General features: G+C 35.5%; 1 protein-coding gene across 1 annotated transcript in view; it reads left to right on the top strand.

The window, feature by feature from the left end:
* Positions 1–26,187, top strand: part of LOC139131612 (uncharacterized) — a 77,794-nt gene that overhangs the window by 29,705 nt on the left and 21,902 nt on the right. Inside the window, exons 5-10 of the mRNA XM_070697738.1 lie at positions 423–512; positions 3,829–3,946; positions 5,209–5,334; positions 5,658–5,811; positions 18,888–18,994; positions 19,433–19,580. Coding sequence (XP_070553839.1) covers positions 423–512; positions 3,829–3,946; positions 5,209–5,334; positions 5,658–5,811; positions 18,888–18,994; positions 19,433–19,580 — 743 coding nt within the window. The remainder of the gene's footprint in view (positions 1–422; positions 513–3,828; positions 3,947–5,208; positions 5,335–5,657; positions 5,812–18,887; positions 18,995–19,432; positions 19,581–26,187) is intronic.

Genomic DNA, 26,187 nt, shown 5'->3' with positions numbered 1-26,187 from the left:
TTAGGGGTAATTTTATACTGGTCCGGGATAAAAAATTACTGGTCTGGGACCTCGGACCAGCATAATTTTCAGGCTGTGACTTATGTGTGTATGTATGTGTCTGTTCGTACGTCTGTCTGTCCACCTCAAAAACTTATAACAACTGTTTATCAACTCAGGGTTTATTTGAAGATGCATCATGGATAGTGAATTAGAATGTGTTCAATAAAAATTCAAGTCTTATGATTATGCAGATGCGAAAGCAAAATTTGAATTATTAAAATTTTATCTTCTTGTAGAACACCAGGTTTCTTTTCAAAATTCTAACCAGTATGAGATTTAATGTACTCAATATGTAGATACAGGTCATACCATTGATTGTGATCAAAATTAGAGTTTAGTATCATTGACGCTATTTTTTGTAATTTTTTTTCTTGTATCAGTCTGTTGATGGTTTCCTCCTGATCGTCTCCAAACGTGGTATCCTGATGTTTGTTTCCAATGCTATTGAGTCTCTTCTAGGACATATTCCTGTAAGTACTATCATTTTCTGTTATAGTACAAAAATCTCTTTGTATGATATCTATTGTAATAGTAATGTGCTGCAAAATCATTAAGAGAAGAAAAAGGTGGACAAGTGACTTAATTGCAGCATTTTGGCAGGATTTTTATACAGTGCAAGTTGTAATTACCAACATCAAAACCTGCTGTAAGTTAACTCAACTTGCATAAATGTGTAAGTAAGCATGGTTATGAACATTTTATGTAAATTATTTTTATACAGATTAACCATTATCCACCATTAGTGTTCCACTAATCCTTACTGTTGTTCTGGCCAATTTACGTTGTGCTTTGGAAATTTCAGACTTTATTGCTATCCTTCACAGAAACTACATCAAGATTGACATTTAAAATTAAATTGCAACTATGAATTTCTATTCCCTACAACTGTACTTTTGAGACAAAACTTATTGCCTTTCAATTCATATGCAAATGAGGTTCTTGAGCTGTCATACAGTAACTTTACTTCAAAAATATTCCAACATAATTTTTGAATACTCTACTGGTATATTGTGTGAAGATAATCCTCAGATCCTTGTGCTTGCCACAAAAGTAACTCAATCAGTCATTGAAGTGAACTCAATCAACAGGTGGTTGTAAACTGGTTGTAAACTTCACAAACTAATCATAGTAGTCAGTCAGTGAACGGATTCTTTGCAGTTTAATACACTGTATTATATCATACGAGTATATTGGTAGCGCAAATACTGCGATTAGTCGATCAACGTAGGTATCCTTCTATATGTAAGCGCTCGATGCACTCTGACACCTGATTATGTGTTTTTTTGTTGTTTTTCTCGAGAATCGCAAGAAAAACGCTCACTTTCTCGCCTCATTTTTGAAAATGCGCACGACTGTGCACTTTTTACAGTGTTTGAACCGTAGCCCCCACTCCCCCAACACAACAAGCAAAGGGAGTGGTAGGGTTACGGATCCACAGCAAATGCCAAGGGTGCCCTCTGAGATGGCAAAAGTGTAAAAACAACAGATTGAGTGTAAAGCAATAAAAAGACAAAAATCTATTCAACTGGAAACTTTCAGCATGGAAACATCTTTAAGGTATTATGTGCCTCAAACACAACGTTTTAACCCTTTCACCACCATGGTTTGTCCCAAATCCATTGATTTCTATGGTAAAGTTGGACCTGTATACAGGGAACTGGGGGTGAAAGGGTTAAACTTAGGTTGAAACTCTCCTCAATTCAACTTTAACCTGTTTTCTTTCATAATGAAGAATAAAAGTAAGGGGCACTCTGTAAAGTTTGGATTCAGAAAAACAAATCACCCAAATGATATTTATCTCTCTCTGTGTGAATCCTGTTGGGAAAAATTAAATTTCAATTTTTCACGAAAAGCAGTACAGTTTAAAATTTGGTGTATTGGACAAGCTCCAAAGCAGTCCACGGAAGCAGCAGACCAGCAAAACATTGAATCCAAAAATCTGCCTCCAAGCACATTTCTACCCTAAACAGCTGGTAGTTACTACTTGAAACTAGGTAGATTTACCTGTAATTTGATTACACAGTGGACAATGCACAGAAACATAAATGTAAATAAACCAAGCATTGATTAATGGAACTTCAGCAGCACCAGTAGCATTTATGAAGTTTTGTTTAAAATAATTACAGAATTGGATGTTTCCCCATGTATTTAACAGCGCCCTCTTGTGGCTGAGTCATCAAGAATATGTAAAATTTTCAATAGATAGCTGTTCATAAGATTCCCGCAGCCCCTCGGTTGCTGCAAAGCTCTGATTTTCTGCAGTACAATGACACGCCCTCAACGGTTTTCCAAGAAAGAGAGGCTCACTGAGCCAGCCAGGCTTCACCGGCCCATTGCGCCAAGCTGAGCTGTTGAGGGCGCTTGCGTGGAGGGTGGCGTCGCTATCAAGACAGTCTAAGTTATTCATGTACATTTATCTGTTATTATTTGTGCTGTAAATGGACTTCAAATGTGCATGTTTTAAGTATTTCAAGTTTCAAAATTACGTCTAGAATCTACCAGTGCTATGACTGTTCATAAAGCATGTCTTTAGTCATACATAAACCTCCATTGCTGACTATGATGTCAATACATTTCTGATGGTGTTAAAATCAGCATGAAAACGATACATGTTTGGTGATGTTAGACAGATTGTTTGACATTAGTGCAATATTTTGTTTACAGAAAGCCAAAAAATGACAGTTTCAAGACAGAGTTGAAAATTCCATAAAAATTGACAGTGCATATTTTAGCTGAAATGTTAATAACCTGGATATGTTTTTGACTATCATGTGTTTAACAAGCAATGTCAGTGTAAATTTAACCATCAGATACTCAGGTAGTTTTGCAAGTTTTGTGCATTGATTTATTGAATGTTATTGGGTGTGCAATGATTTACCCAGTTAAATAAATATTAAATAAATAGATAAGATTGATTTGAACACAGGCGTTTATAAGGGCATATGGCTTGTTTTGCTGAAAACTAATTCACCTAAGTATTTTGTCATTCTTATCTGTATCAATGTTATCTTTTTATGTATTGATTGCTTTTGGGTGTATAATTTGTTTACCCAGTCAAATAAATAATAAATAAAAGATGAAATAGATATAAATACTCAGATAAGAATAACAAATACTAAGGTGAAATTGTTTTCAGCCAAAAAAAAGCAGCATATTCCTTTGTAAATGCCTGTAGTTTGTGGTTATCTTCGGAGCAGCACTGTCACATATCTTGATATCTTGTAGAGAGCAATTTCAACAGTAAGAAATAGAAACAATGGGGTATATACAACTGTATTTGTTGATCATGTCTGTTAGAATCATTCCACTTGCCATTAAGGTAGTATGCACCTCGAAAGTGAAAGACTTAAACTTTTGCTCAAACTTTCTCAAACGAAACTTTCAACCATTCTCTTACCAAATCAACAAAAAAATCGGGGGTCACCGTGCAAAGTTTGGAACTAGCGAAACAATTTGCTCAACATTTTGCAATTTTTGAAATTCAAAATGGCCGCCATCCCTGTGTTAACTCTATGGGGGAAAATTAAATTTTGGATTTTCGAAAAACTAAGACGGTAAAAGTTTTTCTTTCTTCAAGAGCTTTAAAATGAGCCACCACAAGTGGTAGATCAGAAAAGAATTGTAGAAATTTGAGAGCCTGATTGTCTGTCCCCGAGGTGCGTTCTACCTTAATATCATGAGTAACTTGACATGTGTATGACCTACATTAGTGATTATGTCCGCTCTACATGTCTCGTGGTCAAATCTAAGCTGAAATTGAAATTTTCCGTATTATTTCCATTCAAGGATGAAGTGATTGGCCAGCCATTGTTTAACATACTGCATCCAGATGACCATGACCTTCTGAAGTCCAAATTGTCACTGATTATGTCATCGAAATCAAGCAGTTCAGAACCAAGGCAAGGTATGTTTGCCGCCCACAAAGACTTGTTAAAATTCCTGGTGCACATGAAATGAACGTAACATGCAGGTTTCTGATATGTGTCAATTTCATTGACGTTGCATGTGCCATGTCTACCGCTGTGTTTATCACAGCTCAATCAGGATGGACCGTAGTAAAAGATTCAATAGTGTATGGGTCTCTGCTAACTTAAACCCAAACAACGACTGAAGACACAGTGTAGGTTACAGTAGGCAATTCAAGTACTGCCCACAACTGACCCAACAGGCTTCTGAAAGACACAAAATAGGGTTTTTGCCCAATTTACATAGTTGGTGTTATCATTCACTTCGGGAATCATGCAGGCGGTCTTCTCACCCAATAGTCTGTCAATAAACTCAACCATACAGTACAATTGGTTCAAACTAGACTTGTTGGAGAATGGATATTTAACACTGCACCTTCAGTCCCGGTTATAGTTAGCATTGGTGGAGACCCGTGCACGACTTCATCTAGCAGTCTAGATGGACTTTTCCATCATAAACATTAAGAATAATGGTTAGATTTTCATAAAATTTACCGACATCATTGATTTGGCCAATACCTGTAATAAAGTGGGTAACATAGCAGTGGAAATTACATTAGATAGGTACTCAATAGACCTTTTCTTGGTTATCCCACAATGCATTGCTGTGACTATCAAACACTGTATCACACACTCAGAACAACAAAGACATACTGATTTTGTGTTGTACAACTGATTATTATACAAAAATGACACAATTTACAATGCTAAAAAATAGCACGTGTAGTTGCATCCAATGAATCAGTATGAAAATATCATGCCAGAGAGTAACTTTCCATAGTGTTCTATAAGTAACATACCCTGCGTATACCGTACAGCTAAAAAGTTCCATTGAGTATTATGCTTTGTATATCCTAGTGCGCACTGCATCATGGAACCTGTGAAACAACAACTGTCAGCCATGTGTTAATGGTTGAAACTTTCCATCCGATTCTACGCTGTACAGAAATCAATGTTGACTCTGACACAATTTACATGTTATTGCTGGAATTAACCAGCGGTTTGTAAGATAGTCTGTATGTATGATAGAAGAGAAAAAGAACTGCAAGTTGCAAGAGTAAAGATTTATGAAGAGTCAATAAGATAGTAGTGAAGGAGTACACGTCAGTGAAAGTCATGTGATTGATTGATTGGTTGTTATGTGGCTTATTTGTTTCATCACATGTTTATTTTCTTTGTTATGCTTTTGGGATCTGTACAGAGGCAAACATCAACGTTTCATTCTACATGCGGGTGGAAAATCTACTCAGGAAGTCTGAAGACTCTCCCCTATATGAAATGGTACAAGTCATTGGCCAAGTGAAGAGGTACTCGACAAAGTCTGAAGGTCAGTTTGCCGACATTGGATGATACAGTATGTGTGTGACTTTTGTTTGGTATCATCATTGACATTGTTGTACTAGAGTGTATTTCCATAGTTACACAGTAACTTAGTGACAGACAACATCAACAAGAATACTGTGTTTGCTGTCAGTATCATCAACATTACAGTTGTCATCATCATTATCTGTACATCAATTCACTTTAAGCATCAGTTATCATTATTAGTGTTTCCTTTTTATCACCCATGTCTACATTGTTAAGGGAACCCCTTGGCCCCTTTTTTGCAACATGCTCTACTCATACTGTACTAAACTTTTATTTTTTCAGAAGATGGGATTCAATTGGAACCTGAACTGAGTCTCATCGCTGTTGGTCGTCTACACACACAACTGAAAATCCAAGACATTGTAGCCCCACCTCCAGATGGAGAGTATGTCATCAGACATGATTTACTGGGTAACATCAACTTTGCTCATCCAAAGTAAGTTTCATTTTATCTTTAGTGCAAAAATAATTTTTTGTTTTTTGTTTTTTGTCTTAAATTGGTGTATTTATAACCCTGATACAGTTTTTGCAGACTGAGGTTCAACGGTCAAAAAGCCTGACCTTTAAGAGGGCCCATACAAGACCAGTCCACAAAATTCAGATCTAGCCATAAAGGCTTTACCATATGACAATATAACAAAAATACCACTAAGGATGTATAAGGACATTAGCACAGTGTATTGCATGACATGGGGCATCCTTTCTGGTATTTTCATATTGAGCTTAATACTATGCACTTACATTCGTGACTGCGAGATGGGCTGAGTAGTGACTGTTTTCGTGCAATTATACAACCATTTTTCATCTGACTTTATGGAGCAAGTATGGCACATACATACTCTGATAACTGTCCAATTGATCCCTTGAAATCATCTAAAAGTGAATGCACAGAGGCACTAGCAGAATCCACTGCACTTATGGCACATGGAAACAGTCAATAATTACAGAATGAACATACACTATTTTAGTGCACACATGAATTCTATCGTTCTTGATGCTAGATGAATAATAATATACCTTCAGGGGTTTCATTAAAAGACGGCCACCAGCCATATATGGCCACCTATAAGGCGATTGCAGCCGCCTGTTATTACCTGAAAATCATGTAGTTGTTGTGCCGCTTACAGGAATGAATAGCTGGTAACAAATACAGCATATCGGCAAGTTTACAATGATCCGTATCCTTTTTGAGTGTGGTTTCCAGCGGGACCCATGCTTTCAACATAAAACGAACACTTTATTACAACAGCTGTCGATGATTTTAAAATAGCGGCACTGTAATTCAGGCTATCTACTGTGGGTCCCTGATCGTTTGGAACATGTAAATAAAGTAGAAATACCGAGCGACTGGGGGCTAGTGTACTAAGGTCAAAGTCAAAATTCATAGAAATGTTCATACTCTACTACCAACAATCATTGGAAATATGTATAGAGAGGCAAATATATAGAGGCAAACAACATCCTAAATTGTACAAGTGAGATTACAATAGCTGCTAAAGTTCTTGGCCTGGATGAAGAATCCTTTGTAGATGATCATAATGACATAGAACTTGATGAGATGGAAAATTTTGCTGGTTTTGTATATTTCTGGAAGCATTACATGAAAATAAACATGTAACTTATCATGTGTGATTGATGAACTGTTTTGTCGAGTTGTTATAGCTAATTTGGAACGGTGTATTGGTGGGGCGGGGGGGGGATGTCGTATAACCAAACATCCTCGTACTGTAATTTTCGTATGGCCCCTGTTTCAAAACTTAGTGAAACCCCTGACCTTACAGAATACACTAAGGTGTAAAATTCTGGTCGCATTGTAACAAAACTGGAATTAATACGAGTATCCATGGATAATTCTTGTTGTAGCAGCTGCAGCACTGATATTGCTTCCTAGAATTTTTTTAAATACTCAAGCTTGGCTTTAACTATAGAGGGAGCCCTTCAGATGTTCTCTTTACGTTGTTGATCCTTCTGTAAAATATCAACCACATAGGTTTGATATGCGCGACTTAATACTTTCTGTAGATTAGCTGAAGCAAGAGTAACCAAGTCATAGTTTTCCCCGGGTAGTTTTCACCAAGTAGTTTGTGTGTGTGTCAATCTTTAACCCTTCTTATCTTTAAGAAGATATTATCAAAAGTTGTTTCTGTGTGATTTTTTAGAGTTAAAAATTAAATGTCATTAACACACAGTGTGAGATTATTTTATATTTTTATTTATTCAAGACATGCATTATCTCCATTTTGTTTCAATATTTCAAGGATTTCATGATACCTTTATTGTTGCCAATGTTTTCAATCAATAGCTATATGAATTAGGAAGAGATTGTACTATCTTGTAGCAATAGACCATTACAGAATCCTTCATTGTTTTAATTGGATTTGGCCTTCTACCGCTGGGTGAATTTTTAGAACTCTTGATTGTATCACATTCAAATGTTGTGTACATGCATGTGTATATGAACTGAAGGTAGAGCTGCAGTCAAATAAACAAAATGCTCTGGAAGCTAGTTTGCAGGTCGCTAGATGTTTTTTAGTCCCCACGGACACCGTCTTGAGGGACTTAGAGGTTTGGTCATGTTCGTGCGTCCGTTCGTTCACGCAGATATCTCAGAGATGCCTAGAGCGATTTCATTCAAACTTGGTACAAGAATTACTCCTTATTTCATACATATGCACGTCAATTTGTTTTGTGATACAATCCAATATGACCGCCATGCGGCCATTTTGTTAAATTTTTTTCATGTACGGAGCCATATCTCAGGCACATCTCAACCGATTTTATTGTAAGTTTGTACAAGGACATCAACCTTTGTCATACATATACACGTCAATTTGTTTCACGATTTGATTCAATTTGGCCGTGTGGTGGCCATTTTTTTACGATTTTTTCAATTTTTGGCGACGGCACCTGTCAAGCATGTCTACCGAGAAATAAAGTCTATGTAGTACCAACGAACTCTGAACATCTCGTGTAGTCAATTGAAGCTAAACAGTACCTCTCAGCAAGCTAAGACAAGCCCATGAGTAAAAAACGATATAGTAATAGTTGTTTTGACAACTGTACACGTCATTGTTGATATTCTATATAGAAAACCTAATACAAACCTGGAGGATTTTACAAATAATTTATTAGACGTTCTTCATTATATCAAATTAGACAAACACCAGTGTATCCTCCTTGGTGACTTCAATGTAGACCTGTTGAAACAGGATAGCAGTGTGGAGAAATTCTATACAACGTTAAGTTGCTTAAATTTAAATCAGCTCAGTTCACTTCCTACACGAATCACTGATACATCACAGACTGTAATTGACCATATTTACTCAAATATAAGTAACTGCCTCATTGAGTCAGGCACATTAGCATGTGATGTTGCTGACCATTTGCCTATTTTTGCAATCTTCAAGAATACAGCCTCTTTTATTCCGATGACCGGAAAAGTGTTTTGTAGAAACTATGTGAAACTATGCGAATTTTGTTCCGAACCTTTTTGTAAATGATCTTTCTGAATTACCTTGGAACCAGGTGTACAGCTGCACAGATGTTGATGACGCCTACGATAAGTTCTTTTCTATCTTCAGTTACTGTTGTAACAAGCATGCACCAATTACCGAAAGGTCTCTTAAGAACATTATTAAACGTAAACCTTGGATTACAAAATCCATTAAGAAATCAATAGACAAAAAACATAGACTTTACTCCAAAATGATCAGCAGCATTGGCGATTCTTCTACAGTAGTTACTTATAAGAAGTACAGAAATACGCTCACTAAGGTTCTAAGGGCTGCCAAGAAAGATTATTACTCGTCTTTATTTTTTGAAAATCGCAATAATTCTACAAAGACGTGGTACACTATTAATAATTTAATAGGTAATAAGAAATCTAATATTGGGAATTGTTTACCCGATAAGTTAAGAACCACAACAGCTGACGGAAATGTGATATCATGTAATACACCTCATGAAATTGTGAACGGTTTTAATGATTATTTTGCAAATATTGGTCCTAATCTGGCAGGAAACATCAAGTCACCGTCTAAGTCATTTACCGATTTCTTGACAAATCCCCAAGAAAACTCTTTTTTCTTACAACCAACAACGGTCTCTGAAGTAGCAAATTTACTGAAATGTCTAGACATTAAGAAAGCATCAGGATATGATAATTTACCTGCCAAACTTCTTGTACTTGCTTCTGATCATATAGCCAAACCTTTAACTTACATTTTTACCTTCTTGTGTCTATTTATAGACAGAGAAGGTATTAGAGTTGAAAACCAATATGCTGCTGTCAAGAACTTCCGTCTATCAAGACTTCCGTCTGTCAAGATCCGTTGACGTCATGCCATCGTGATGGGTCATATCATAAACTGGTGGGGGTGTTCATGGCTCAGGTTGAGGTGTGGGAGAACGATTTTGAGCTATGACAAAAATCAAAAGGACTTAGCGGCATAGCCATAGTGTTAAGCCTTTCTCCAAGGTTTCTTAGTTGACTACAATCTATTACAGACTACTGAGCTGACGTTAGGGGTACTCACTTTGTGTTTGCTCACTCTGTGAGCGCTAGTGTTTGGTACTGAGTTGCGTGGATATCCCCTCATGGCCTCACGTGATCTGGGCCTGTTGCATAATCTGCAGAGATGATCATATGCCTCCGAGTCTGAAAACTGTCATTGCGTAAGCCTGTCGGCATTTTCCTTGCATTTTTTCTCATTTAATTTTGCAAAATATCGGCGAGTACCTCAATATTTCAAGATAACCCTTTCTTCCCAATCGTTTCCTGGAGTTTCAGAGTCATATGAACGAAAATGAGTGAAAGTTTTAGACAGGAAAATCGGATGTCGGCCATGTTCAATGTTTACAGTACAATCAGAAGTTTACGTGGAGGAATTAACCAACAAACACAGGAGGTTCATGATGCCCGCCCTCTAGAGGCAGACCCTCCTATATGAAGTACCACATTTGATGCTTGTGGAAAGCTTGACCACACAATGGAGCATTTAAACTTTTAGAAAATGACAAACTGAATAAGAAGGTATTCAGAAAATGTCAAATACTGAGGAAAAATGCGCAAATATTCAAAATAAACAGGTTAACTGATTGGTCAGCTATAAAAAACAATGACAATGTTTATGATCAAAAGTTTTTGAGATGCGCACATTTTAACAAATACAGAAATTATTAACATTATAAATATAAGACCAAACTATTTTTTCAGGGATGGGACAGGCTGGAAATGAGGGGTGAGAGACAAAGGCACTCCTATTGCTGCATGTGATGCAGCCACACCATTTCATTTACAGCATACTTATTCACTGTGTTGTGTTCAAGTTCCATATTGTACTGACTGTCATACAAGGATAACATGAGCAAATCAAATCAAATTAGAAAAGGATCAACGCTGTTGTGTGGATTTGCTGAACATGGCTGATTTTAATATTTCGCCCTATATATTTGGTATCCAGCAAAGGCATATTTTGATGTAAAGTCAAAATTAACACTACATTGCTGACAATATATTTTACCGTTTCTGCATGAATTTTTCTTTTTTAAATTATAGTATATTAGTACTTCAAACAGATTAACAGTTATCGTGATGTCAACCCATAATTTTACATCACAAAGACTGTAATTCTGCCAATTTTTTTTGTTTTTCAGTCATTTTATAAATTTTGCACTGCACAAGATTATTGAACAATTGCAATGTTTGAATTTGTAAACTCAAAGAATAAAAATCCTTTGGTCACAAATTAAATTATTTTTATTTTTTGAAAAGAAATTTACTCTTAAACACTTTTAGCATATATTCTTTACACGGTCATGTATTTCAAGGAAAATATGCCTATTAAAAACAGTAATTTCTTCACTTTCAATTTTTTTCAATACTATGACAATTATCAGCCATGAGGTTATACAAACTCAAGACCAGAGAAGCGTTTTTCATCATTTCCACAGGACTCTTTGGAAAATCCATTAAAAACAGTTAAAAGTGACTGGAAATGATCACTTGGTATACATTTAATTTACAGATGCCAGGTTGTGTATTTCACATGCACTCAGGTCAGTAGGAAGTGCGTCATTACTATTTTGGACTGTTAATTCTTATTTCTGAATTGTTTAACTTTTTCCACTTTGAACTATCTTTAGGCAGTTTATACTGTAGCTTAGAATTTTTTTGATTGATGTATTTAATCATCTTTTGGGTTCTTTGGGTCCATATCCCACCTCATGCCCCTACATCATCAACTATTTACCAACAACTCCATGCCAACAACCAATTAATTACCTGACCTGGCCGCACATTAGAGAAGGTACAGCGTCATTGACGGTATTTTTAACTTGTCTTTCACACAGTCCAAGTTCCCAAGTGCGTTAAAAATAGCAAAGGTTATCCCAATCTTTAAGAAAGGCTCAAAAGAATCTCCCGGTAATTATCGTCCAATTTCGGTTTTACCCCTTCTCAGCAAAATTTTCGAAAAAATCGTAAATAACAAATTGATGAAATTCCTAGACAAGTATAACATACTTTATAGTCACCAGTATGGTTTTCGGGAAAGTATAGTTCAAAGCTTGCTCTGATCAACTTGGTGAATAACTTATTGCAACAGATTGACTGTGGCAAATTAACTATTGGGATTTTTATCGATTTCACAAAAGCATTTGACACCATTAACCACGGTATTTTACTGTCAAAACTTCAACATTACAGAGTAACGGGAAACCGGCTCTCCTGGTTCTCAGATTATCTAAGCAACAGATCACAGTTCGTTGTTGCTGACGAAACCACTTCTGAAATGTTGTCTGTCACATATGGGGTCCCTCAGGGCTCTACACTTGGCCCCACATTGTTTCTCATTTATATTAATGATCTTCCAAACTCTTCAAATTTCTTTGATTTCCGTTTATTTGCAGACGATTCGAATTTATTTCACACTTTTCCAGGCAGTATAAGCAATATAGATCTTTCGATTGTAAACTGTCATTTCAAAAATGTAACTGATTGGTGTGATGCCAATAAGTTAACAATCAATACTAACAAAACCAATTACATTGTATTTCATGGCAAGTGTAAGCCTGTTTCTCTATTTGGTGCTCTATGTGTAAAGGACCATACAATGAATGTGGTTGACAAAGCGTCCTTTGTTGGAGTAATAATTGACAAACACCTGACTTGGAAAGATCATATCAAAGATGTAAATAATTGTATTCGAAAGAAAGCAGGAGTTTTATTTAAAGTAAGAAACTTTGTACCTAAGTATATTTTAATTTTACTTTACAAAGCATTTATCCAACCGAATATTTCGTATGGATTAGAAGTCTGGGGAAGTACATACTCATCTTAAGGTGGCTTGCTGGTAAGAAAAAATGAAATCAGGATTTTTCTGAAACTTTGTACAGATGTCGAGCTAGGGTAGATATGTTAAATAGTAAAATAAAAAAAATGGTCCCCATGCAAATTTGGAGATATGGCGCCCTCTATATGTCCCGCAAAAACATTTAGCTGAAATTGGTTAAAATGTTGTATTATTCGATTAACTAGTGTTATTGAATAATAAAACTGAAATAAAGTAAAAATATTTGACAGATTTTATACAACACAAGTCCCCGTATTGTAATATTTTAGTTTTGTGGTCTACTTTTGAAAATATCAGAAAATATAGCAACGTTTCCATGAATAGGGCTTTTATAAAAAGAGCAAAGTTTGGCCAAATTTTGATATTTTCATTACAAATGTCATGATCTGAAATCTACATTTTCTTTAAACTCTCGTAAATTAAGCCCAACAATATATAGATTTCGAATCAAACGAAAAAAATGGGGTCACCGCACAATTTTTTAGCTCCCATAGCCATATGTATATATGGCAATGGAAGCTATTCTTATAGGCTAGGAAAATGTCTGTATGTATGTCTGTATGTCTGTATGTCTGTATGTCTGTCCGTCAACATCAAAAACTCCAAAACCGCTGCACATTTCATCTTGATATTTGGTGTGTACATGGATGATGGGCTGTAGATGAGATTTTGTTCAAATGAAGTTGTCATTGCCAAAAATATGCAAATTAGTGCCAAAAAAGGCGTTTTTGGTAAAAAATCTCCTTCTTCATAACCGCTGGTCAGACAGCTTTGATATTTGGTATACAGGTCCCTAGCGATAACCCAACTTGGATTTGTTCAAATTGTGATGAAATATGCAAATCTGTATTTTTAAGGAATTTTTTTGTCATTTTTGGTCAAAAATTTATTTCATCAAAACCGCTTGTCTGACAGCTTTGATATTTGGTATACAGGTCCCTAGGGATAGCCCAACTTGGATTTGTTCAAATTGTGATGAAATAAGCAAATCTGTATTTTTAAGGAATTTTTTTGTCATTTTTGGTCAAAAATTTATTTCATCAAAACCGCTCGTCTGACAGCTTTGATATTTGGTATACAGGTCCCTAGGGATAGCCCAACTTGGATTTGTTCAAATTGTAATGAAATAAGCCAATCTGTATTTTTAAGGAATTTTTTTGTCATTTTGGTCAAAAATGTATTTCATCAAAACCGCTCGTCTGACAGCTTTGATATTTGGTATACAGGTCCCTAGGGATAGCCCAACTTGGATTTGTTCAAATTATGATGAAATAAGCAAATCTGTATTTTTAAGGAATTTTTTTGTCATTTTTGGTCAAAAATTTATTTCATCAAAACCGCTCGTCTGACAGCTTTGATATTGGTATACAGGTTCCTACAGATAAACTAAATATGATATACAGAATATATGATGAAATCTGCAATTTTGTATTTTGGTGCAATTTTTGCCATTTTTGGTCAAAAAATGTGTTTCTCAAAAACTACTTGTCTGATGCCTTTGATATTTGGTATACAGGTTCCTGGGGGTTCTCTTAGTTTGATATAGTGAAATTTGATGAAATCTTCAATTTTTGTATTTTGGGTCAGTTTTTGCCGTTTTTGGTCAAAATATTTGTTTCTCAAAAGTTACTCATGTGATAGCTTTGATATTTGGTATACATTTTTATACATAATTATGATGAAATCATCAATTTGTATTTTTGCAGCTAATTTTGCCATTTTAGGTCAGGCCATCCTGAAATGAGCTATCAAAGATCTCAACCTTCTTCATCAATACATATGTCACAAAACGTTGCTCTCTTCATAACACAGCAGAGCTCTGTCGACCATTGGGTCGTTTGTTAGCTCCCATAGCCATATGTATATATGTTTACAAGTTTACATTTTATTGAAAATCTCAATAGCCACTGAGCAGATTAGATGAAAATTAGCATGTAAGTACTTTGGGCTGACCTGAAATGATTGTGCACATCTTGGGTCAGTATCTTGGACTTGCTATTTTTCATGAATTTTTTTGTAATTTTCTCCCATTTTTGTCAAAAAATCTTCTTCTCTGAAACCACAAGTCTGATTGATTTGAAACTTGGTATGGAAGTGCATAGGAGTGACCTTTCTCAAATCTGGGCAAATCGTGGTGAAATTTGCATATTTGCATTTTTTGGCTATTTTTTTCATTTTTGATCAAAAATTTTTTTTAACTCTGAAACCACACGTCCGATTGAGTTGAAACTTAGTGTAGAGGTTTTTACGGGTGACGTCAGTAAGATTTGATCAAATTCTGGTGAAATTTGTATAATTTTATTTTATTGGGGGATTGTTTCTATTTGTGATAAAAAAATCTTTTAGCTTGATTTTAGCTTGTTTTGATAACTATATGGGAGCGACCAGTGACATTGTCACTATTTTTAAGATCTGGGCATTTTTAATACAAAAATGCTACAATGAAGCGCCCTCTAGCGACAGATCCCTGTTTAGTTTGATATATTCGAAACTTTTTTAATCGGTATTAAATAAAGTTTAGTTCACTTAAATACTGCAAATAATCCCACATTTGTCACACTTAAAACGGGCCTGTTACACAGAGTTTGCTATCTTGGTGTGAACTGTTTTGACAAACCAGACTTGAAAGTCGCACCGCAAAGTAATTGTATGCTAATATCGCGACAAAAAGACCACTTCCGGAAAGAACGCTCGGGAAAGAAACGTTCGTACGCATGCGCAGATACGATGCGCAGTACGAATATTCGCGTTACCCGCAAGCTACGTTAATATTTAAATCCCATTCTAATTACCCAGAAAATGTGTGTACGCTGTATAACATTCTCTGGTTTCAGAGAATCGTCATCCCGTTTATTTATAGAATTAGGTCTGCTGGATATTTATAAACTTTATAAATTAGGTGTTTGTAATTTTATAGTCGATTTATACCATGACAAGCTTCCTCATCATTTGGACGATTATTTTCAGACTGTGGATCACAGCCGTGATACAAGGTTTAAGCTTGGTCCAAATTTATCCATTCCAAAATCTTTTACTTCCGCGGGGCAGTTTGCTATTTCTTTCGCAGGTGCTAAACTTTGGAATAGTTTACCAATTGATATGAAGTATCTTACTTCAAAACGTCTGTTTACCACAGCCATACGAAAATATCTCCTCTTTGAATGTTGATATATACATTACATTTCATGAAACTGTAAATTCCTCACATTGTCATGTCTATAACTGACACTCGTTTTGTGCAAAGTTCATACTAGCCCTTTTCTAATTTTTCATTGTTCATATGTAGTCTGAGTTGGAGTCAAACGCGATTAGCGAAATGCTATTTTTTTTTACTCCTATTGCCATTTTTACCTTTTAAACTGTCTCAGCCTGTATAACATACACACTTTTTAATTGGCAATAAAATGAAATGAAATGAAATGAAATTTGAAAATGTTGGGGTAAGCTTAGAACAAAAAGGTGTTCTTTCAAAACCTGAAAATTCCAAATATTAAACTGCAAAAGTTACTGAGTATAACAAAGTATGTAGTTGTCACTCAGAAAACAAATGCTAAACATCTTGGTAAAAGGTGAAATTACTGTCTTTTTCATGCAATTACAATTTTTGCAGAAAGAAGAGTGGGTAGCTGAACAAATCATAACAGCCTTGAGTACAAATAATACTAGTCCTGAGCACTGTTCCTGTTGAGTTAAATGCTCCATTAGCTGTAACTTTAAAGGCTATTTATTCTGAATTCTGTGTATCAACTACTATTAGCCGACTTCCAATAGCGCTGATCTCGATGTCAGGTTTGTTACTAAATATAACTGCACGCCCTACATCGGATACCGCTGCCTGAAATTCCGACAAATTTTGTTGTTGCATGCGCGGTCGTTGTTGCAGCTTGTACTTTGAGCCATAAATTCCTAAGAATTAATGTGACTTTTTGTATACATTATAACACTAGTAAGTTTTATTTTCATCGTTCTTTCCGAAAATGTGGACAAATATTTATTTTGCATATTAATGAAAGAAAAATGACGTTAAGTGATCAGCAGCGCTATTGCATATTAAAATGCTAAATATTCTGCTTGTCAAGACAGCAATGCCGAATGGCATTGTATTTATTTGAAAACTGAATTCTAATCCAGACTTATAAAATGACCAAATCATTTTTAGCAGAAAGAAAATGTCCAAAGTAAGAGCAACTTCATCTGCGTACGAACTATTTTGCATTCAACAACGACCTTGACCTTCCACCTTTAACAGGTCAAACTTAGCACAATTTAGCTCGGCAAGCTGGCATAGACCTGGTTTCATTTATGCAAGGCCTTTTGGCCTCCCTTTGCTAGACTCTTTAGTGTATATCAAGGCAAAACAGAGATTAGAAGCTGTGTAGCAAACAAGGGGCTTTGAAAGGATCAGCTATTAAAGTGTAGTTTACAGTATTTTTGTTTCTTGGGCGTACTGTGCATAGATTGCTTTTAAACTTTCGACAGCAAGTCAAATGTTACGTAAACACTTTGAGTGCTGTAATTTTTCCCACCAAAATTTTAGTGCAACATTTTACCAATTTTCATGAATTTTTTTCTCATTTTTTTCTAATTTTGGACCAAATGGACATTATATTATATTGGCTACAGTTTTTTATCAAAATTTTTCACAAAAATCTGAAAAAAATTGACTGAGTTATATTTAATATAGGTGACAAAAACTGACTTTGGTGCTCAAAGGGTTAAAGCTGAAATGTACTCATCACTGTAAATTTAGAATATTACAGCAGAATAATCAGGTTGCTGCCCTTGTTTCAGTTGCACATCGCCAGTAATTACTCACTGATAAATCCTTAATGGCCTCACAGATAAAAGAAGCACGCATATACTGGTTGAGTGTTTGAAATGTTTTAAACATTTGTCACTTCAAAAAATCTGTTATTTGAACTCCTTTTACAGTTTTGAATTATGTAACAGGCACTGCATTCCCTCTAGTTATGCTGACATTCCACCGCTGAAATGATTTTTTTGATCAGTGGATGGATCAATACAAACCAAAAATGTGTATTCTTCTAGCTCAGCTTCTTTACTGTAGCAAAACAATAAATAACTCACTATCATAATTGACAGATACTGCTACTGCAAGTGCGTTGACATAATCACGGTCCCTCTATCACCGTGACATAATGTTGCAAATAGTTGAACATATCATGGTGTTTGTTGGAGTTATGAACACATGTTCTCTCAGACCACTGGTAGTGATGCAGATTGATTCCTGACTTCAAAATTAATTACATGTAGTGTGCAAAATGTAAAGGCAGAATGCATCTCAGGGACATATTCAGACTCTCAAATTCTCTTAATACATATTTTCCAGTCCTCCATTTGTGCAGGCTTGTTTTAAAGTAAATGAAGTACATGAAAGTTTTCGCTACCTTATTTTTGTGAAAATCAATAATTCAAAATTTATCTCATAGGGTTAACCCACAGATGGCAACCATTTTATATTTCATATATTGGTTACTAAGGTATTTATATTTGTTTCTCTTTGACCAAAATTTGCATGGCAACCCTTGATTTTCATTTTTGATTTTGAAAAAGAACGCTTAAAACTTTCCTCAAGGAAAGTTTAGGCAAATGTTGAAGTCTTTCAGTTTCAAGGGCATACTACCTTAAAGGTACACGGTCACCTAAATTTGGATATTTCATGTATGGTAAAGGGGCGGGGCTTAGCGTACTACCCCGTAACACCTGTAGCTGTCGGTCATCCATATTTGATACGTCAAAGAACATGCATACGACGCTGCTAAATATGCCATGGCTGGTCGTTTGGAGGCGCCCTTTTTAAAAAGTGGCCACCCGCGTAAAATCTGTGATTGGCTATTAAAAAACAGGTGACCGTATACCTTTAATATTTATTGCACTTTGAAGCAAAGTAAGTTGAAAAAAAAACGTAATATCCAAACCTATTCATTGCTAGGCATTTAGAAATAATAAATTTCAATGGCCTAACACTTCTGTTTTTCAGGCAATATCCAAGTACCATTCTGTTTATCAGAAACATGAAGATCATTTGTACTGTATCACTTTTTTGGGGATACCTGTTTTCATGTCAACTCAAAATGGAATCTTCTAATTATTTCAAAATAATTCTCATGTCATTGTTCTTTTTTCCCCCTTTCCTCAGTGCATCTATAATCCTTGGTTATATGCCTGACGAAGTATGTGGCCTCTCAGCGTATAATTTCCTTCATCGTGAAGACCTCCTGACAATGGCCAATATGCACAAACGAGGTGAGCAAGCAGCAGTTATTGGTGATCAGTTGCATAACATAAGACATCACCATAATAGTTGGTATGCACATGCGTGACCTTGTTCAATTGATTTGTCATGTAGTGGTATTTACAACAACATGGTAGATAGGGTTGAACAGCAGCTTGTTACAGTTTGACTTGTGTTATATGGTTACACTGACAATGTAACTAGCATTTCTTAAGTTATTTAGCTGATTTTAACACCCTCATTGCAGGTTTTGTATGTGAAGGAAAACTGTCACATTGAAACTATAGAATTTTAAAATTAGCATTTTATGATGGAAGTGACGTTACTCTCTCAGAGAAAGGAGCGATTGCGATAGCAGCAGTGTACAAAGTAATATGCACCCATGTTTAGGGGCCCCTGATCACTTTTGCAACCATGTTGATTATGTATACTACATGTTCTCATTGCAGTCCTCCTGGAAGGCTCTATGATTGGGCAGGTAGCCAGACTCAAAAGCAGAAATGGACAGACGGTCTTCGCCAGGATGCACGGATTTACATGTTACAACAAGTGGACCAAGCAGGCACAGCACATTATCAGCGTCCATCAAGTCATGAGGTAAGTTGAGATTGATTTGACCTATCCACCTTGGCGGGCTGCTTGGCCATTTGACTGGCGTTATCTGCTGCATAGCTATCTTATCTATAGATTTTTGTTAGAGTACAAGGGTGGATTGCAGCATCAAATCAACCAAAACAAGTGCTATGCTAGTACACTTTAGATGGTCTGTGTTGGCTGTCACCACTGAGGTAAGACCTGTACCAGAAGACATCTCTGAATTGATAGGCTTCAAGATTTTTTTGTCGAATCTTTAAATTTCTGACAATAATTGTGTATTTGTAGAAATGGCAACATTGCATCACTTTTCTAGCTGGCATTGCTGTTGGTGGGTGGTTTGGAGGTGTGTCCCTCCTATCCTCACTTCTCTTGATAATCTATTGCTGACGTAGCATTTATTTCAAACTTTACAACCGTGTCCCGTATCAGGTTTTATGTCTGTGACAACGGTTGCAGGAGTTTCAGTACAATAGAGTGAATGTTACCGATAGTTGACTTGCTTGCTCAAAGTTTGCCCTGTAGTAAAGAGATCTAGATCCTTCAGACATGCCAAATGTAAATATTTCATAACCAGGTTACATAATCTCAAGGTGGAGGTGTAAATATAACCACCTGTGAAGAGACATACTACTGTTTTCATTTCCAGAAGTTGTCATGCACATTGCAAAGTCCTGGAAATTGATCCTTGCCGTCATCATTTTAGTGACAATTAAATTAATTTTAGTAATAATTAGGTTGTGAAAATATACATGCTGTGTAGTTCACAATGAAGGCAAGATTTTTAAATGTAAAATTCAAGTCTATCTCTCTTAATCTACAGTGAATTAATTCTGTTGCAGATAGTGATTTTTTTTGCCATGCAGTCATGTTTCACAAGGTAATACATCACTATAGTTACGAAATGTGTGAGCCAGTGATTTAAACTTGAAAACGATAACACACGTCCTGTGCATGAAAGAAATAATGGTCTGTTTGTTACTGCCTTCACTTATGGTGGGAGACTGTAGTTCTGATTGTACAATAATGTAAGTGTCCTCATATCTTAATTCACATGTATGTTAACAGAGGAATTGAATGAACTCTTTCAAAACTGTCCATCTTGTTCTAATAGCAACCGTGTCTCCCACAGGGAGTTTTTTCTCAGATCATTTAATTCAATATATGATCAATGCTATGAGTAAAGCGGTGGCTATTTCCTCATACCAAGATGCTGTGTTTATGTCATATTTTCATTTCTGTTCAGAAAACATAGCAGGCACCAGTCAGCAAACATTGATTAACCCTTTGAGCGCCAACGTCAATTTTTCTCACCTTTATAAAATATACCACAGTCAATTTTTCTCAGATTTTTGCAAAAATTTTGATAAAAAACTGTAGCCAATAAAATATGATGTCCATTTGGTCCAAAATTATCAAAAAATTTCAGAAAAATTCGGAGGACATTGGTAAAATGTGGCAGTGAAATTTTGATGGGAAAAATTACAGCACTCAAAGGGTTAAGAGCCTATTTTGTCTTTGTTTTATGGAATAGATAAGTCACCTTACACAAGTTTCAAAATGTTTAATATGAACCAATGTCCTTAAACAAAGAAAAGACATAGCCCTCTTGAGAGCTACTTGGCTATTGTTTGGAGGACCATAACTCTCTAGATGGTCATAACATTATTTATTGGGATAAAATTATTTATTGGCAAACTGCAGTGTGTATGTATTTGGGGTAAGGTGACCATAGAACGAGCATAGAGAAGGCTAGTAGACTGCTGCTGTACCTAATCCAATATCAGGTCTGTAACATTTTATTATTTATACCTTTCAACTGAATGTTTTCATACACTTTAAAAGCTTTGAAGTTAAATAAGACCATCAGATTTTACATCGCAGCAAGATCAAGTAGCACAACGTATGTAGTAGCCTTTTCACTAGGTTTAACACATCATGAATTGAAGCATAGTCACACATAGCAAGTGAGTTAAAATAAGTACATAGCTAATGTAACTATGCAAGTAGAGTCACATACCAAGTGAATGTACATAAGCATATGTATATACCTAATGTAAGTATGCAAATGTAGCCTTCAACAAGTTTGGTTTATTTGAGGTGTAGACTTTTAGCTTTTCATTCTGTTCAGAAACAAGTCTCCAGATGTTATTGTCATAGTCATCATCATCATAGAGTTAGTGGCAGTAGACAGTATTGAAATACAGCAATGTTTAGTTCCTAGGTAGAATATGCCTTGGGGACTGGTATGTGGATATGATACCTGGCCCTGAGGCATACAATACTTTGGTTATCTGATCTTTGTGATGACTCATCAAAGCAATCAGAGTAAATTGAGTTTCCACCATATTTAGTTTGTAACAAATTGAATATGCACACAGTTATGAAAATAGGATATTCTGGCCGTTTTGAATTTCAAATATCAGTAAACTTTGGGTTATTTGATTGTCTGATCCAAAACTGCACATGGTTACAATTCAGCTTTATTCTTGATAATGAAAAGAAACGGCTTGAAATTTACTTCAAGAAAGTTTGAGCAACAAATAAAACCTGTTCAATGGTGCATGCTGCCTTCATTAATTTGTGATGATCGGATATGTAAATATTTCACTTTGTCATCATCATCAGTCAAATACTTGATTCCCAATGTAGCTAGAAGTTATCCTAAATATTGCCTACTTGTAGAAGAGTCTCGAAGACAAGAGTGACAAATACCGCACCAAAGTATTTATTAAATTCAAAAAGTGTCATGACTTGTAATTTAATTGTATACATTGGTGTCTTATCAGCTGACCTGGTTAATTCATTCATTCTGACATGTGTTTTATGGCTTAATTGTCTCTAAATGCACTGAGATAGTATATTCTGTATGAGAAATTATGGGTGTCATTTGTTCTTTAGAACCTCTACAAGCAATATTTGACGTAACTTGTGTGCACTTAACAAGCATACACAAATATTAAAATCTTGATCAATCATTGGATAGTAAGCACAGCATCTCCAAATTAACACAGAAATTTGCCATCTATGAACATGTCCAGATATCTAGGCCATGTCTTCAGGTCAAGTCATTGCATTGATTACAAAATTGTGAGAAAACCAGCAATAAATGATAAGTTCTGACCCATTAGTACTTTAATCTCTTTCTACGAATTTCTGTTTTTATGTCATTAAAGGAGTGTGAGAATGCTAAAACTATACATTGGCAGCTTCAGTCCAAGAATAGAATTACAAAATTTTCCCTCTTAAGATAAGGTAGTCATCAGGGCTCCTGAAGGTTCACCTTCAAGAGTTCTGATGGACTAGGTCATATTTTGTACAGTAGCTTTGTACTTTTTAATACGTTATGCACACATATGTTCTACACTAGATGTTGTCTTTCTTGCTTGATTTATAGAAGTTTTGAAAAATATCATGCAGTCATTTTTGACATCAACATAGTCCAGTACAAACTGCAGATCCTGATTCATTGGCCATCATGTCTTTTCAAGAGCAAATACCTCAATAATTCTTCTTCACAGGCAAATTTATGCATCGCCATGTACCTGGTACCCACAATCCCCCTTAATGCCATTCTTGTGTCAGAGCTCACGCTAGACCAATCATAAACCACGAATAGAAGCTTTGTACATGTGTCAGGCTCACTGAAGCAGTGTGCTGAAAAGAGTTTATGATATGATGTTTTATTACCTGACATTACTTTACAATCCATGACCTGTAAGTATATGACCTTTTGACATTACATGTAGGTCAATTTGTCCTGTCCTGGCATTGAGAAGCCTGGATATTATTCTTTATTGCTTTGGTAGCATAGTAAACTTTATTTGCTAGTTTTGCTCTTGTAACATAAATTGCTCTACATATAATGTCAAAAGGTTATATCCGTAAAGGTCAAATATTGTAATGTCAGGCAATAAAACATCATAACTCTCCATAACACACACCGCTTCAGTAAGCCAGACATGTGGTTTATGATTGGCTTAGCATGACCTCTGACACAAGATTGACATCATTGGGGGATCATTGGTACCAGGTATATGGCAGTGCGTGATGTGAGTAAATATACAGCTATTGTACAGAAGCCAGTCAAGTCTGCGACAAGAACATGTTCAAATATACCATTTGAAGGAACATTTTGTGTAGGAATATCAGTATTAATCAAAACAATGTATATGATAAAAGGATCTGTATGAGCATTTTCCCATTTATTTACATCTGCAAAACTTCGCGTAAATTTGAAATAATTAATGTACTTTGAGAGCAGAGATTCCCAGGTCCCATCATATGCTTTACCCTTGTAATTGTTTAAAATAAAAAGTTAATTGCATGATTCTTTATTGCTGCACTTCTGATTACGAGGCAAAATTATGACCACAACTAGTGTAAGTAACTTCCTTTTATCGGTTGTGTCAATCAATGATATATCTTTACATAAAATTTCCAAGGTTGAACAGCTGTGAGCTGTAAATGTTTGTTGTGAGCTGCAAATGTTTGTTGTATTCTGTGCTATTTTTGTTTTGTTTTCAAAAAAGTTTTTTTTTTTGCTCCCAAAATCATGTCAAAGGACATTGTTTATTTGTCAACAGTCTGTATGTATCTATTGCCCACTTTTACTTTGTTTGACAAGTAGGTTTCAACTGGACTAGAATTTATTTGACAACAATAATGGAATGTTACACTTTGTACACCATGCATTGTCTGTGCAAGGTGAATATTTTGTGGTTCAACATATTTCAGGGAAAAGAGAAAAATTTGCTTGTTTCCTAAGACAAAAATTGTAAAAAATGTTATCACTGAAAATTTACAGTTCTTGTTCCTTTAAAATACAAACCAAATTCATACGCTTTGTATCGATACACTGCAGAGTTTCAACATCTTGCAGTTGCATTGATCTGTTAATTGTACCTAATTTTTTGAATCAAGACAAGTTGCATGAGAAAACAGTGGTCTGTGCCTTTGGCAAACATTGTACATGTAGAGCACTGCATCAAATAAGACAGAACAATAGCATTGCATCACATTCATGTCAATAACTCATCATACACGCGGGTGCATGTAACCTTGAAGTCAGTGACTTTTTAACTAAGCTGTTGCTAGAGTACTCAAAAACAGATAAGTTGAGCTACAAATTAGTTTACCATACCACAGTTTGCTTTCAAAGAGTAGGCAGCAAAATTACCTGAAAGTCCTAGGAAGAAAACTTGATCTGCAGACACCCAAACAAAATTCAAGTTTGCCTTGATTCAATAGTGTACTTGCTGACACATGCCCCAATTTCATAGAATCTTGGAAGGGAGCATTTTAAAGGGATATAGTTCCCGTGCTCTGATATTATTTTTTCTCAATTTTGAATGATTTTAGATGATTTCAGAATTCTGTTGAGACTAGAAATATACTGAAAATATTTTCTGCAAATATACACTACCAGCAATCTTACTGACACACAGAAAAAGAAACATGACAAATTATTTGGTATCTACCTGGGGTGACCAGACTACCATAGGAAGGAGAAACATGCTAATCATATGCTAACAATACAATAGCTTCTCTTAATAGCTGAAACTTTGAAGCTTAACCCTTTCACCCCCAGTTCCCTGTATACAGGTCCAACTTTACCATAGAAAACAATGGATTTGGGACAAACCATGGTGGTGAAAGGGTTTAAGGGCCAGTAGCTGTAGCTTTTGATGATTTTTGCACTATTTTTGTTTCGTGTGTCAATTGCAAGTTCTTTACCTCTTTACATATAGTAAAGAATTCAATGCCCTGAATCAATAGGAATTCCGATTTCCATACCTTTGTGTCCAACTACTCTTAGAACTGAGAAGAACAGAAGATGATATAACCATTGAAAATCATTATAGAATGCGCCTTGAAATTTAAAGGCTTAAAACTTTTGCTCAAACTTTCCTGTATGAATCTTTCAATAATAGTCTTACCAAATCAAGAATAAAAATCAGGGGTTACTCTACCAGAAAAACAAATTACCTAAGATTTACCAATATTCTAAATTCAAAATGGTCGGCATTTTATGGAGAATTTTTTTTTCCATTTTCGAAAAAATAAGACAGTAAAAATTCTTCACTACAAAAACTGTAAAATGAGCACCCACTAATGGTAGATCAGAAAAGAATTGTAAAATTTGGGTCTGAAAATCTGTCCCCGAGAAGTGTTGTACCTTGATTCATGAAGAAAAATACATTTACTGCAAGCTGAAATGCAAATGAAATAACTATTATATCTAGTGACAATTTTCAGTGACTTATGAATATTGTGTCTGTCCTTCTCACCCAATGAGAAAATGGTATAGAGATTTCGCCTGACATGAAAGTTTTGCAGGTTTTCATTGAACCTGCAAGAATATTGTCACCGATACACACTTCTGTAAGAAATGTCAGCAGATAAACATCAGATTATTGCCAGTCATCATTACTGTCCTATGGAATTTGATACCAGCATGTCAATCTTGCACATCTTTGAATGTTATCCGTGGCCCTGATGTCTTCAGCACTACAAGAATGCATACCGCAGTAGTTCATAGAAGGATTGATGATTCTGTGATCTATCCAGTTATTATTTGCTTTGGACTTATGTTTGTTTTTGTTATCTA

Source organism: Ptychodera flava, chromosome 4 (genome assembly GCF_041260155.1).
Source record: "Ptychodera flava strain L36383 chromosome 4, AS_Pfla_20210202, whole genome shotgun sequence".
In the NCBI taxonomy this organism is placed as follows: Eukaryota; Metazoa; Hemichordata; class Enteropneusta; family Ptychoderidae; genus Ptychodera; species Ptychodera flava.
Note: the sequence above shows the minus strand (reverse complement) of the source record. Positions and strands in the feature narration are given on the sequence as shown.